General features: G+C 51.0%; 1 protein-coding gene across 7 annotated transcripts in view; it reads right to left on the reverse strand.

The window, feature by feature from the left end:
• The window catches only part of SNX29 (sorting nexin 29), a 499,225-nt gene that overhangs the window by 425,309 nt on the left and 57,893 nt on the right, over positions 1-16,023 (reverse strand). For all 7 annotated transcript variants that reach the window (XM_045048367.1, XM_045048365.1, XM_045048369.1 and 4 more), the window contains 5 exons: positions 14,024-14,204; positions 11,207-11,277; positions 9,784-10,032; positions 7,459-7,834; positions 190-308 (listed from right to left, as the gene is read on the reverse strand). In XM_045048367.1, the coding sequence (XP_044904302.1) occupies positions 190-308; positions 7,459-7,834; positions 9,784-10,032; positions 11,207-11,277; positions 14,024-14,204 (996 nt within the window). The remainder of the gene's footprint in view (positions 1-189; positions 309-7,458; positions 7,835-9,783; positions 10,033-11,206; positions 11,278-14,023; positions 14,205-16,023) is intronic.

Here is a 16,023-nt window from a genome sequence, read left to right on the forward strand (position 1 = left end):
AGTCAAGCCCTCGGGTTCAGGAAGAAGAGAAGCCAAAGCCTCAGGCAGTCCCAACCTCAACAAGCCTCTGCAGCCCTGGGCCCCACACCCCTTCGTGCAGTCCTACTGCAGAGGGGACCCAGACCCTGCTGCTGGCTCCCGGGGCCCAAGCTCATGAATGGACGGAACACGTCATCGGGGAACACCCACCTGCAGGGCCATACGAGCCCACTCCGCTGACCGGAAAGAGGACATCGGCGTCACCTTGGAGCACCTGCAGCGGGGCCCAGCTGTGCATCTGGGCGAGGCGGGCGTTCGCATCCAGCGGCCTGAGGTGAGAGAGTACAGCTGCGTGACAGACCGAAGAGCCTCTGAGGGCCACGAGCATCCGCCAGCCTCCCTCAAGTTCCCTCTGGGGAACCAACCAGACTATGACTGAGCTGAAGACAGGAGGCCCAGGCTGGGAGCAGGAGCGTGTGGTCCAGACCCAGGCCTCGTACATCCGTGCCTTCAACCAGTGTTTCTCGAGCCCCTACTCTATGCCAGGCTCTGTGCTCACGTATATTTTGTGCTGGCCAAAGAGCCAGCAAATAGTGTTCATCCCGCCCTCCGGGAGCTTACAGTCACAGGGGGACCAGGACATGAACCACACGATCCCACGAGTAGACATAAGACGGCAGCTCAGATACATGGAGCTGGTCAGGAAGGCCACGGAATGCTGCCTTGAAGAAGACAGGTGACAGATGAGAGCTGCAAGCGAGACCGCGAGGTCAGCCAAGTGAAGAGAAGGACGCGAGGAACGCAGGCAAGGGGAAAGCATGTGCAAAGTCCTGAAGCAGGAGGAAGGATAGGGTGTCCCAGGCTCTGGGGTGACGGCAGCCACGAGACCCGGGGTGAGGGTCCCTTTGCCTGGCTGGTTCTCGAGCCTCATTAGTAAAATGGCAGAATCAGACCAGATCGTGTCTGGGTCCCTTCCAGGAAAGGGGGTCAGCTTAAACAGAAAGCAGGCTCCTAACAGCTGTCATGCCGTCCCCTTATCCACGAAGTACAAAAGCAACCTGGACCATCTTTGTCACACCAGCTGGTTCAGTTCAGTGAGTCTGAAAAAGGATTTCCCCACTGCAGCAGTTGTCTCTGGGCAAGTAGGAGACATGAATAAATACCAGAATGTGTTTGCACAGGTTTTAAAGTTCATAGAATCCTCCTTCCATCCTTCCTTTCTTTCCTCCCTCCCTCCTTCCCTCCCTCCCTTCCTTCCTTCCTTCCTTCCTTCCTTCCTTCCTTCCTTCCTTCCTTCCTTCCTTTCCTTCCTTTCTTTCTGTAACTCAGTTTCTTTTCTGGGACACAGTTATAAAGATATCCAAAGCAAACCATGGTCATGCCTACTTAACAGAGGGAGGGAGGGAGGGAGGGAGGGAGGGAGGGAGGGAGGGAGGGAGGAGGAGGAGGAGTTGGAGGAAGAGAATGGGAGAGGAAGAGGGGGAAGTGAGGGGCGGGAGAGAGGAAAGCAGTTCCAGGAGGTTATGTCACTAGTGCAAGTTCAGCATCCTGGACAGAACCGAGGCTTCAAGGATCTGAGGCCACATCTTCCAAATCCAATCACATTGGGCCCCGTGGCTGCCGCCCACCATGTGGCATGATGTATGCAGTTTTTCTTTTGGTTCAGGGCAGGGATCAAGAATAATTTTTTGTAAAGGACCAAACGGGATATATTTTAGGCTTTGTGGCATAAGTATTCTTCTTTGTTGTTGTTGTCCTTAGCAATCCTTTAAAAAGTAACAACAAGGGAGGTGGGAGGGGTGGGTGGGGGCTGGGCTAGATGAGTGATGGGTACTAAGGAGGGCATGTGATGCGCACCGGGTGTTGTATGGAAGTGATGAATCCCTGAGTTCTACTCCTGAAACCGATAGTTAACTAACTAGAATTTAAATTTTAACAAGGGGTGAGGGGAGAGGGCCCACCTCTGGGGGCAAGCCTGTGCTGCTTCCAGAGTCAGTTAGAGCTTTTCCTTTCAGTCCTGTCTACCTCTTGGTCAAACATTTGGCTCAGAGCAACAAACAGGAAATAATCCTACCAGAATTTTGCAAACTCCGTCGTTTAACCGTGCAGGTCACACCCACAATGAGACGCTCAGCAGACTGGGTGGGGTGCACCAGCAGAACCAAACTTGGGCCGGGCTCTGGGGTGAACTTGGCTGTGCCTCTAGAATCCGTACAGAGCCGCCCTCCTGGGGCTCCAATCTAGCAACTGGTGACCCAGGGGACTCCCAGACACCCAGAGGCGCTCAGGGGGGCCCTTCAGGAGGAGGCAGCAGAATCATTTGCTCCAGGCAGATGGGCTTTTCTGCTCTTTCTAAGGGGAAATTTTGCCACTTCTCAGCAACACGGGCAGAGCACAGGTGAAGCCAGGTCCCCTTAGTTGAGATTCAGAACCCAAGCAAAAGGGCCCAAGGGCCACCACCCCCAAAATGACTTATACTGAAGTGATTCCTAAGGCACAGACCCACTCAGAACGTGGTGCCACATCTGGCTTAAGTACAGTAATGGGTGTTGCTTTTCATCAAAAAAGTCAGGCATTTCTTTTAAAAGCTAGAAAATGCCAAAAAGCGGGGGGTGGCTGGGGGCGGGGGGGGGAGGGGATACACCAAAAGCAAAACTGCATTAGACACCATTTCCGTAGCGGCTTTGTTCTACACGTATTTTTCTTTAAGAGGTCATAACGAAACTCAATGTAAGATTAATATTTTGCTCTTTCCCACTCCATATTAATTCATAAGTTTGTGTTCACACTACTAAGACACTCTTAAATGTCATTTAGGATGTTCCAGATCCCACTGGGTCCTGTATGGAACTGCTGACTCCCTATATTGTACACCTGAAACTAATGAAACACTATGTTAACTACTGGATTTAACGTTAAAAACTTAAAAAAAAAAAAAAAAAAAAAAAAAGATGTCCAAGATCGGCATCGTTAAGAGGTTCGAGTTTAAACTACACAAGAGCTGAGGTCAGCTCCAGTGTTCTACTTCTGTGAGCAAGGACTTTGGAGTCAAGAGGCAGCAACGGGTTTTCCTTTCCGGAGGCTCGTTCCTCAGCATAGATTCCCAGCAACAAAACTGCTGAATCAGGTGGGACAAACATTTCGGAGGCTCCTGAGGTCGTGTCAAACCGCCTTCCCACAAGGCGGTCAACACGAGGGACGTGATCTGTGAGGATCTGGCGGCCCTGTGCGTCAGACTCGCCCCATCATCCACTCCACATTTAAGGCCTACTGTGTGCCTAGAAGGTACCAAGCAGCTGAGGACACGCGGAGAGCAAGCCCTCCCCCCAGGGCACTAACCTAGGGCTCTCCTTTTCTCCGGTTTTCAGCTTAAATCCCGGGGAAAATTCCAGCTGTCTGCTGCACTCTACATTTGCTTAATTGCTAACAAGATGTTAACAGTTTCCCCTATGTTTGTATTTCTTTTTGAATTATGTTTTCACCCCACTTCCCTACTGGTTGTCCAAGGACACACGTCAAGTGACAGAAAAACCCCTTTCTATAATAAAGATATTATCCTCTTGTAAGGAAAAAAAAAAAAGGCAAACCAAACACTTGTAAATATTGAGGCGGGAGGGACAAGATTTTTTTCCCTCGGTCATCAAAGAAGCGTTTTAACTGCCAGCAAACAGAAACATAAACCCAGCTTTTGGCCAACAGAGCATTTTAAAGACAATCAGGGCACTGACTGGCCAGAGGCTGTCACATCCACAGAGAGCTTCTCCAGGAAGGGCCACTTTTCCCTCACAAACCTGGCTGTGCTGCTCAACTGCTAAGACACCGGCCCCTCCAGCTCCCAGACCTCTCCTGTGAACGTGAGCTTAGAATCAAAACGAAAGTATTACTCAGTGGGCCATCTGATCATTCTCCGCTTTTCGCCAAGGGGCTCTGCAGAATGCTCAATCAAGATCCCCCGCCTTACGCCAGGGAGAGTCCGTCCAGAATGTGCAGGAGGCCCAATGGCCTGGAAAGGCCCGGGCCCCTGTAAAGGTCACCCTGCACTGTTTTGTGTCTTACACATCACAATGCCAGCGGTGGCTACCTTGGTTCACAGGCTGCCCTCCCGCTCAGGCTTCCCTCAAGGGCCCCAGACTAATAGGAAGAGAAATGACTGTGTCTGGGGACAAAAAATACACAAGGTGAATCAACTCAGAGATGCACTCACCCACAGAGACACTGAATGCAAGTGGCACGTCCCAAAAGGCCCTGCTTAAGAACAAAGGGCTTATGTGGATGTTATGTGGCAACGTGGCTAGGCCACGGCACCAAGATATCTGATCAAACGTTGTTCCAGTTGCTTTAGGAGATATGTTCAGATGAGATTAACACCTAAGACAGTGGACTCTGAGTAAAGCAGATCGCCCTCTATGTTTGGCTGGGTCTCATCCAATCAGCTGATGGTCTTAACAGGAAAAACTGAGGTTCCCCCAAAGAAGAAGGAATTCTGGGGGCGCCTGGTGGCTCAGTCGGTTGAGGGTCCGACTTCGGCTCAGGTCATGATCTCGCAGTGTGTGAGTTCGAGCCCCGCGTCGGGCTCTGTGCTAACAGCTCAGAGCCTGGAGCCTCCTTCAGATTCTGTGTCTCCCTCTCTCTCTGCCCCTTCTCTGCTCATGCTCTGTCTCTCTCTGTCTCAAAAATAAATAAAAACATTAAAAAAAAATTTTTTTTTTTAAAAAAAGAAGAAGGAATTCTGCCAGCAGCCTGCCCCTGGACTGGAAATGTAGCTCCTCCCTGGTCTCCAGCCCGCTGGCCTAGGCCCTACAGATCCTGGACCTGTCAGGCATCCACAATCATGTGAGCCCATTCCTTAAAATCTATCTAGACAAGACAGATCCAGACAGACGGTAGCGTCCCCCTCTCCTTATCCGCAGGGGATACGTCCCAAGACCCCCCAAGGAATTCCTAAGAGTACACACATTGCTGAGCCCTCTATAGATATACTGTGTTTTCCTATCCATACACACCTATAGTAAAGTTTAACTTATAAATGAGGCACGTTAGGAGATTAACGACAGTAACTTACAATGCAATATGACAACTGTAACCATGATCTGCCACAAAAGTTTCGTGAATGTGGTCTCTCTCTCTCTCTCTCAAAATATCATACTGCACTGTAGTCACCCTTCTCGTGATGACGTGAGATGACCCACTGCCCACGTGATGAGGAGGCAGGGAAGCTGAAGGACTCCACAGAAATCGGCTTTTTGCTCCCCTTCCTGCTGCTTTCCCTGCTAGGACCCGCAACCCCACGTTACACGTGCCTCAAAATGCAAATAGCAGACGTCCTCCTTGTAAGGGACAAGGAGCGAACGATTTCTTTAGACCAGATCACATCCAAGGAAGGACCAGGCCAGAACAGCCGGAGGAAGGCCTCAGAGAGTATTCCAGACCACCGGCACTAGACCCCTCGACGCCAAGACCCCCCTGGCTCCAAGGCGTAACACCTGGATCCTGGTCTTTGTTCTAAGCGGTTCCCGGACGCCCGAGAGGTGACATACCCCAGAGCACAATCCTCAGTAAAAAACCCCGGGCTCCAAGCAAGGACGTGACTCCGTCCTTCCCTTGCTGAGTCTCCCAAACACACCGTCCCTGTACTCCACGCCTTCAGCGAGTTCTGTCTTCCTCTGCTGCTGGCTCGAGTTTGATTTCTAGCCTGTGTGCAGCCAGGGCCACTCGTGGCTGGTCCTGTGGGAGCCCTTCTGGGTCCTCAGACCCAGCCTGCCGGCATCAGTGAGATGAAGCAGAGTGAATGTGGGCGCTGTGATGCAGCGCAAGGCCACTGCGGACCTCATGATGAGCCGGGAGAAGGAGCGCCACTGCTCCAGGACCACGGTTGGCTCCGGGGGAACGGAAACCGTGGAAAGGAAACCGTGGCAAGTGGAACCGCAGACAAGCGGGCAGGACTCCTGCCCACACGCAGACACACGCCGCCCCCATCGGTTCTGCTTCTCTGGAGACCCGGACTCATACAGCGGGTCACAGCACGTGGGTCCCAGGTGGCCAACGCTCATCCCTCTGGACAAGAGCAACACTCCGGGGGACCTACCCCAACACACCCTCCAGGAGCAGAAGAAACGCTCGTGCGTGAACACGTCCAGTTCAGAACGGCTGATCACAAGAAAGGCAAAAACGGCAGCAACAACATCAAAGGCCAACAACCTAAATACTGAACGCGGGGGAAAGAGACGTTAGCAAATCGTGACAAGTTGATCCGACGGACTGTCAACCAAGCGATATCCCTACATCATGTAGAAACGTGGAAACAGCGGACAGTAAAAGCGTGGGAGCACAGCGTAACGGAACCTTAGGGCCCGCCCTGCCGCTGCTCTGACACATCTCTGCTGCCTGCCTTCATCCACCGAGTGAGCGTGGCACCCACCAACCTCCCAGGACGGGTACGCGAGGAGCCTGCCGTGCCCGGCCTATCACAGGTGATCGATACGGTAACGCTGCTCAGACGGGCACCCATGTGAATGAGGGCAAAAGAGCAGAAATCAGAAACAGGCACCGTGTCATGAGACAGAACGAGGCGGGACATGAGAAGCTCACAGCCAGAGACGCTGTGCCCCTAATCCCGCCACGGGGTGTCGGCATCTCCAGGTGATGCTGTCAACGGGCTGTGTGTGAAGCCAGCGTGACGATGGCCCCGTGCACCGCAAGGCCCAAGTGAAGGGGCAGCTCGTTCATCCGGTGCCCAGAGCAAGACCAAGCACAGGAATGGGTACAGAGCAGCGAGAGCAGAAGCAGCTGACCTGTGTGCCTTCTTGCTGCCAAAGGCCCCACGCACGTCTGCTGCTAACTCAACGACTCCGAGAAGCAGGTGCTGTTTTGCTCCCAGGTCTCAGATGAGGCCTGAGGCTCTGGGAGGTAAACGTGTCCAAGCAAAGCCACGCTGCTAGGAAATGAGAAGCCAGGCTGTGTCGATTCCAGGATCCACGCTCTGAACTGTGCTGTTGTGCTTTCTGCCCCTGTGTGCATCAGGGCCCTTCCAAACATCCACCTACCGCCAAGTCCACTGTTCAAGCGGCAAGTGCAGGCAAATTCCTGCTGTTCACGCCCCGGTACATAAACAGAGAAACTGGCAGCCTGCGACTGTGCTCTAGAAAAACCCTGCCTCTCTCCCGAGCTTCCTGTGCGAGGAGCAAGTTAGAGACACAAGCAACATCCAAGCAACAGGAATGAAGGACACGTACCTAAGGCGAGAACGTCAAGGCACGCGTCTGGACACCAACTTTAGAAGAAGGACCTTCAAATGCACTCCCTTCCCTCGAGTTCGTTCTCAGGAGGACAGTAAGCTAACGCTCCTTCCTCCTAACTCAAGATCAGAAAAGCGAATGATGCCTCCTATAAACCGTGTGTGCGCTCACTTCACCCGATGCTGCAGAAAGAGAAAGCCGTTAACGCGCCAACCCTACGCTAAAAGCTCCAAGTGGAACTTACTTCTCAGGCGACCCCGAGTGGCCCAGGCACTTCCTTCCGGACATGCTCCCTCCGTACACATCATCCTCGTTGTTATCCACATCCTCGTCATCGATGCTTTTCACGTCGAGCTTCTGGTACCCAAACTCCCCGTTCAAAGACAGAGAATCAATTTTCCATGAGTTGCTGCTCTGACTTCCGTTGGAATTTGGCCCGAAGGGGCTTTCAAAGGCCGACAAGATGTTGACCGAGGAGCGGTCGGAGTTCTCCTCTGAACTCTCCCCGGCCCCGGGTATCTTCTTAAAAACGTCACCAGAGTTCTCCTCTTCGTCATCGTCAAACGAGATGATGTTGGTCACCTTTTTCTTCTTCTTCCGCTCCTTTTTACATTTGGCATCTGGTAAAAGAACATATGGTGTCACAAGAAGTAGGCAAGATAAAGCCACAATTGAGCCATGTGGCGTCTACATCGTGGAAATTCCTCCGCAGGTCAACGGAAAAATACACTTCAGATACATTCAGATGTTTTTTAATCCTCGAGGGAGGAAAACCTGTCTACAGGAGACTGAACAAAATGGATGTGGGACTGCACTTCCGGGGTAAACAAACACACCACAGAGCACACATTACAACTGTCCCTTCTGAGCACTTTGATTCAGAGGGTGCTCCCACTCCTGAGACAACTTTCACTTTGGAAAGTACTCTCCTGGCTGACTGATGAGACCAAGAACACCCGTTGGGGTGGTGGTCAATGGTCCCCTTTACAATGGGACTCGGCTGCTCCTCCTTCTGAGGGTGTGTCTATTTCCCCACCCCCTTGAGCACGGGCTGGCTCAGTGCTCACATCTTCCCTGCAGCATGTGGCACAAGTAACGGGGAACTCTGGAGCCCAGCCATCAGTAGGTGCTGCACCCCCTCGAATGCTGCCCTGAAACTACCGGGGAAGGAAGCCAGTCTAGCGTATCAGAGCAGAGGAGGCCACGTGTAGAAAAACAGATGCCCCAGCCAACAGTGGGCACTATTCCCAGGCACATGAGTGAGACCGTCTTAGATCTTCCGGCTCAGCCACCAGCTCGGGACAGCCCCATGAGGAAGCCCAAGCGCCACCAGCAGAACTATCCCATCAATGCACAGTCATCAAAAAAATAATAAATTGTGGTTGTTTCAAGCCACTACACTTTGGAGCTGTTTGTTACACAGCAAAGACTACCTGAAACAGAAATCAAGGCTGTCTTGGTGACTAGTACCTATGTGAACCGGTTTGTTCACCCATCTTAATCGTCCAACTTGGGTGTGAGACACTTCAAGCTGACTCCAGACACTCCTTCCCGTCTGAACCACATGGGGATGCTTCACCAGTGTATCAAACGCTGACACAGTGTCAAAAGCAGAGTCCCCAAAATGGATGGAAAGAACGCTCCTTGGGGTATACAACTTCCAGGGTCTTTGCTTCACAAAGCCCCCAACGGTCCTATTTCCTGTCATTTGCTGGGGGTCTCTGCCAGAGAAGGGGAGGACCAGACAGATAAAGCCAATGTATACCAAAGACCCCATGGGTTCTGAATCTTCACCGTCAGTAATAATTCCAAAGAGATGCCCATGATCACTGCCTTGTTTAAGAGGTTTGAGAATACTAGGACTACGTGCTTAAACCCCACATCTCCAACTTTGCTGTAGCAACATGCTGGACGCCCCGGAAGGCTCAAAGCGTATCACAGACTTCTCATAAAACTGATCTCAACTAAATCAACTTTGCCTCCCCACAGCCTAGAGTCAAAGCTGACCAACTCCTCCCTCCCCCTTGGCCTGCACCTAACTGTCACCCCCCCCCCCGACCCCAGCAAGAGTACACATTCTTGATAGCACTCCCTGCTTGGCTTTTATCCCATTTATCAAGAGGATACTCACTTATTTGTATAATTTGCCATCAAATGGGTACCCCTACCCAGCCCAAAAGAGACTGCGGTCTAAATGTCAGCAATCTTCCTAGTTCCCCGCTGAGCACACAGAACGCAGTGAATCAACACGTGAACGAAGGAAGGAATAAATGCATGAAGTTCCAGCTCTTCTGTTTTCATGCGACTCACACACCCTCACGTTCAGTGTGCTCTCGGTGAGCTGTCTGCTCTCCCACCATATCATCTCCACAGCTCAGCAGGGCTCTCAGCCCCTTCCAGAGTGAATAAGCAGAAGAAAAATAAACACAAACGTGAACTAAAAATGAAGGGAACATAGATTTCATTCCCCTTGGGACTTTCAGACCACCAGATGCATCCCTCTTGGCCGCGGCCAGTCGTCCTTTCACCCGAACCCCCTGTTCCACCGCGCACGCCCCATCCTGCTCACCGGTGCTGACGTGCTTGGACACGACGGGCAGGGGCTCCGTGTCCTGCTCGGGTTTGATAAGGATGGAGACAGCAGAGGACGCTGTGATCTCCCTGAAAAGGCTGCTCACTCCTTGCGTGGATTCCTTCAGCAAGGAGGTCACGTTCTGCGTGGACTCCTTCAAGAGGTCTGAGACGGTAGGAGCAAACTTACTCTGCCCATTTAAGTCCTTGTTGTCGATGTTAATTGCGAAGAGGATAGAGTTCAGACCTGCCCCAAAAAAGGGAAAAGTCTGGAGTGTCTGCCATGGGAGAGTCACGCCCCCACCACGATGAACACGTGGGGCCTGGCAGAACACGCAAGAGAGGACCGGCTGATCTTAAACACGGATTAAAAAACCTCCCACAAAATGGGGTCAGTAGACTCCAGCGATGGCAGGAGGGGAGTCTTTCCAAATCCTCTCCCTATCTGTGGAAGACAGGAGGTCAGCCTGGGGGGAGGTTAAGATGTAAGCCCTGGGGTCAGAGGGCCTGCGGTGAATCCTACCACGTTCTAGGAGACCTTGGTCAGGCCATGCACCACCTGAGCTTCAGCTTCCTTATCTGTAAAACGGGGCCAACAGCATCGCTTTCACAGGGTGTCAAAGACAATCACCCACCAAGAACACTCAGCTCAGTACGCAACCAAAAATGTGCGCCAACCAGTATCATTACCACAATTACTTTAGGTAAAAGCTTGCAGAATTCTGGCCTACCCAGAATTCACGGTCAGAGCCTGACTTCTCCTCCTCAGTGGATACGACTAACATTAACTCTCAATATGCGGGCCTTAGTGTGAACCTTCAGGGGAAAAAAAAAAAAAAAAGGAGGGAGGCAAGGAAGGATTTTAAAGAAAGAAGCAAGTTACCCACTTCTGTTGGGCTCACCCTTTGAGTGAAAATCAAATGATAATCTAACGATTCACCAACTAACATCAATCCAGGGCTCTCACGCTGATAAATCACATGTTACTCTCATCACGTGTGATTCTCTCATGGCACTATGAAAACAATTCCCATGCTATCAAGACCCCTGCCTTGCAGAGGAGCAGGCAGTAAGGGTGACAGAGCTCACAGGATCTGCCCCAGGCCACCAGCCAGGAAGGGGTAGGGCCAGGCTTCAAAGGCAGGTCTCCTGCTTCCAAATCCCCAGGTCTTCATGTTATACTTGTAAAGCCACGGCCAAAGCCCCCACCCCCAGGCTTTCCCTACCAGGGTATCCAAGTCAAGACAAACGGGCTCAGTAATCAATTCCACCAAAGGAAGGGCAGTGGCCAGTGACCCATTAAGTCAGCAAGGGACAGGGGAAATCACAGCATCCCCTGGAGTTATAAATTCCCTCCCAGGTAGCCAACTGTGCTCACCACACTTCAAGGACTCATCAATCCTGGCCTGAGCCAGGCTTACCAGCTGCCATGGTGGGAAGCATGCTAGACCTTTCTTCATCCATCACAAAAGACCAGTCTTCATAAAAAGTGCTGCAAATTGAAAGAGAAAGGGGAGAAGCTCTGAAGAGCAGTTCTCTACATCCATCAGCCAAATAAATTCCCTTCCAGGGCTCCCTGGAAAATCCACGCCCGGTCATCCCAGAGCGGAAATCCAGGATCTCCATGGGGATGAAGCTTCTGGTTGTAAAGGACTGAAGGTATATATCCTACGACTTCCTCATTGGTGCCCTGAGCTCCAGTGTACTGAAATGGGCAACGTAAACAGGGTATTTATATCAAGAAGCAAAGGGGAAGGAGACGAACAGAGAGGTAGTGCTCACTCAGGGAATGTCTGTAAGACACACAAGAAATCCAAGGTGGCCCCCTGACCAAGCTACCACAAGAAACAACTTCAGAAAGAAATTCTAGAATTCTGTGGCTCCAGCAACCACAACATTTGCATGGAATACTTCCTTGAGCTGCAGACCCAAAAGCCCGAGTTATCCCTGGAAAGGGCTGGGAAGCTAAAAGGGCCCCATGAATCTAAATGGCTGTAGCAAGAGGTCAGCAAGACCTACAGGGATTGTCCAAGGTCGTCGGCAATAATGGTACAGGCAGGGCTCGAAGCACGTCTCCCAGCCCAATGCCCTGGCTCTTTATCCAACCCCTGCTAAACCACAGCAAGCCAATATCCTCAACCCCTGACTCGGCCACCAGGTAGGAGAACTCTCAGTTAATTGCCTCAAAGCTCAAATCACTGAAGCACCATCAGTGGTGAGGGTCATGGGGTTCAGCAGGAGACGCGATGCATTCCCCGCTCGAGTGACTGAGGACAACTAACAGGAAAGAAGAAACGCCCCACTTTCAACAGACTCACCCAGCAGAACGTCAGCGGAAGCACAAACGTGTTTGAGCTGGCATGCCAACTGTACCTCCAATTCCCAAGGCCGTGACTCTTTAAAAATCTAAGCCAGGTTCCACGCACATAAGTGAATTTGGTTTTCCCACAGCTAGGTGGATAAGTGGCTAGTGATTCAGCTAAGTTCAACTGTGATTCGGCTGTACGTTGTTAACAGTCCACCTTGAAATGGAGTGGGACAACTCGGAACTACTTGCAAATGATCTGCTGGGAGGAGCTTCCTGGAAATGTAAGAAATGGGGTGTGTTCTCCTCAACTAAAACCGCTTAATGCTCAGGGTGGGGTTGGGGGGCGGTGCACGCAGACATTCACAGCCTCCCGGCCCAGAGCTGAACAGCACACGGGTGCTGTCCAGCATGGCTTTCCTGGCCCCCATGCCTCCCATTTCAGACCCACAGTCTGAGTGTCCAGCCAAGCGAGGCGCCACGGGCATCATCACCGGGAGAACTTCAGGGGTATTTGTAAGGACCTGACTGGATCATCCCAGAACACATAACAAACTGCTGGTAGGGAGATGACCACAAGCAGCACACACACACACACACACACACACACACACACACACACACACACACACAAAACAGAAGAGGAGACAAGCCAGGGAGCACGTGGCAGCAGATAAAATTGTGGCCATGCATCACGGCACTGATGAAATGCCAGCTTACTGAATTAAATGAGATTAATTCACTGAAATCAAATCCTCACTACTGAGGATCTGGGCACTGCTGATGTGGAAGCTATTCAGGTCACCAGTGTGGGATGGATCACCGTCCCTTTGCATCATCAGGTGACACAAAACGACATGTCTCGTCCACCATTCTCAGGTGGTAAATAACAGCCACTAACACAGAGATATTATCAACACCACGAGTATAAGAAAATGACAGTGCTGTCACACGGTTTTGAAAGGAACGTGGCTGACCATACCACAGTTGACCCATATTCGGTGCCCTCTCCCCACTGCTCTGTGACAGCCAGGCACCCCCACCTGGCCGAGCTAGGCTGCTGCCATGTGACTTGCTGGCCAATGAAATGTGAGTGGAAGTGAAGGTTCTCTCTGGGCAGAAGCTTTAAAAACCAACGCTCAGTTCAACCCACATCCCTTCTTCCTACCTCAGCGACCGTGGAAGCAACGTTCACGCGGAGCCTATGTCAGCCTGGAACCCTGAGATGGGAAACCCAGACTCATCCACGACAGACACGTAGCAGGGGGAGAGGTAAATGTGGCTATTATCTCAAGTCACTGAGTGTTTTATGATATTTGTTTTGGCAGCAAAAACTGACCTAAACTAACTGATGGAGTGAGCTTTAAGTCTACAATCAAGGGGAAAACAAAAAGAGGAAACATCATAAAATGGCTATTTTTAAACTAACAATTGACTTCTATCCCCTACACAAAACTTCCCTATTTCTTTCAGTCAGTATGGGATTAACCTCGGAAAAAAAAAAAAAAAAAAAAAAACAGGAGGAATTGTAAAGAACCCAGCACAAAGGAAAGACACACATGAAACTTATTCTGAACACCCAGTATCTGAAGAGAAAGAAATTCTGGATCTGAAAGAAGCCCAGATTAAACCACCAAAGGAAGAGCAGGCTATGTGCTGGGATGACAGCTCCCTCTGCATCCCACACCTACATAATAATAAACATTTATGGAGTGCTTGCTGTCTACAGGTGCCATGCTGAGCCCTTTATGAGCTTCCACTCTGGCACTAATTCTCTGACCAACCGTGCCCAAAAGTACAGCTGAATCAACAGGGACTATAAGAGGGGAACCCGCCCGCCCCGATGGGGAGTCTGGGAAGCAAACCCGGGCAGTCAGATTCTGCAATTCCAAGCGCTCGGCTACCCCTCCCCGCAGATGCCCATCCCGGGTACCTGAGCCTGCTGCGGTCGGCCAGGAGCATGTGCAGGTACCGCTCTAGGGAGTGTTCGTTGAGGGCACAGCGGAGCCAGGCCCGGCCGCGGCCCACGTCTGAGGCGATGTGGCGCAGGGAGTAGAAGCGTGGCAGCTCGTGCTTGCTGAGGACCTCCTTCACGTAGAACCAGAACACCGGCTCTGCAGAGAGAGGGACGGACACTGTGGCACTCAGCCTGGGACGCGCATCATTTTACAGTTCCCAGTCATTTCTGCAAAAGAGTTACTTCCTTAGCACAGAAAAAGAAAGGTACCAAAGAGTGTAATTTTGAATCCTGGTTTGTTTCCTTACTGATCTGGATCACAAACGTTTTCCTAATAACATTTAAAAATCTTTGAAGACATTCGGGGCACCTGGGTGGCTCAGTTAACTGGGCGTCCAACTTCGGCTCAGGTCATGATCTAATGGTACGTGGGTTCAAGCCCCGTGTCGGACTCTGTGCTGACAGCTCCGAGCCTGGAGCCTGCTTCGGATTCTGTGTCTCCCACTCTCTCTGCCCCTCCCCTGCTCGTGCTGTCTCTCAAAAATAAATAAACATTGAAAAAAAGGTTTTTAAGATCTTTGAAGACATGGTATTTGACAGCCTCCCAGTTAAACATAATTGAACTATTTCTCTTCTGCTGGAAACATGATATATTGCCAATTATCCCTACTTACTGCTTTGAACATTCTTGTACATAACTGTCCTCATTTCTACTTCCCTACAAAAGATTTCCATATGACTGAGGGAGAACAGACTTGAGGCTTTAAGGACGAGCTAAGAAAGTTATTGTATCTCCTCACATCCTGCCTTTTTCATCCACACACAACAGATTTTTTCATAATTCTAATTCTAGTATCTACCTAATCTTGTGATCAATTTTCTGCACATTGGCTCATCAACACTTTTTCATGCTGCCAATAACAGCAGCAGCAGCAACAACAGCTGGAACTGTGGATGGAGCCTTATGAGCTAAGTCCCAGCCACTGCACTGAAGACTTTACACCTGACCTCAGTCCTCTTAAGCACCAAGGCCATCTCTGTGTCAAAGACAAGGTCCAAAGCCTGACCAATGTGTTAATTTCACCCAGGGATACACGATCAGTAAGCAGTACAGCAGAATGGGACCTCGGAGCTGCCTGACTGCAAACCACTAAATCAGAGAGCCTTGCGCAATGAGGGAGGGTTCTACCTTCATCAAAACGGTCATGTTCACAACTGCTTACTATCCCAAAGGGGGAAATGTGGAGTCTCTGCGGACAGACGGCGATTCTACTCCTGGAGCTAAACAGGATCACAGACCCCTCTGAGAAGGAGACGTGATCTTTCCACCTTCCTTCTAGAAGAATGCAAAGACACGCATCTCCATAAACTGTATCCCAGGTTAGTAAGCTCGCTGGAAGCATTCAGTTCAGCTCAGTCAGCATGGACTGCATTTGTTTTCAAGTTTTCCTCTACTTATTTATTTTGAGAGACGGAGAGAGAGAGAGAGAGAGAGAGAGAGAGAGAGAACACAGGGGAGGAGCAGAGAAAGAGGGAGAGGATCCCAAGGAGGCTCCATGCTCTCAGGTGAGGGGCCCAATGCAGGCTCGACATCACAAACCGTGAGATTGTGACCTGAGCCAAAATCAAGAGTCAGACACTTTAACCAAATGGGCCACCCAGGTGCCCCTGGACTGCATTTTTTTTTAATTTTTTAAGTTTATTTATTTTGAGAGAGAGAGAGAGAGAAAGAGGGAGTACAAGCAGAGGAGGGGCAGAGAGGGAGTGAATTCCAAGCAGGCTCAGCATGTCAGCACAGAGCCCGAAATAGGGCTCGAACCCACGAACTATGAGATCATGACTTAAGCCGAAATCAGGAGAAGGGCCCTTAACCAGCTGAGCCTCCCAGGCGCCCCTGGAGTGCTTCGTGGGAGCTGCCACAGGCCGGGCAAGGCTGTGGGCTACCAGGGAGATAAGGATTCATGCCCGCCCAACAA

This window comes from Felis catus, chromosome E3 (genome assembly GCF_018350175.1).
Source record: "Felis catus isolate Fca126 chromosome E3, F.catus_Fca126_mat1.0, whole genome shotgun sequence".
Classification (NCBI taxonomy): Eukaryota; Metazoa; Chordata; class Mammalia; order Carnivora; family Felidae; genus Felis; species Felis catus.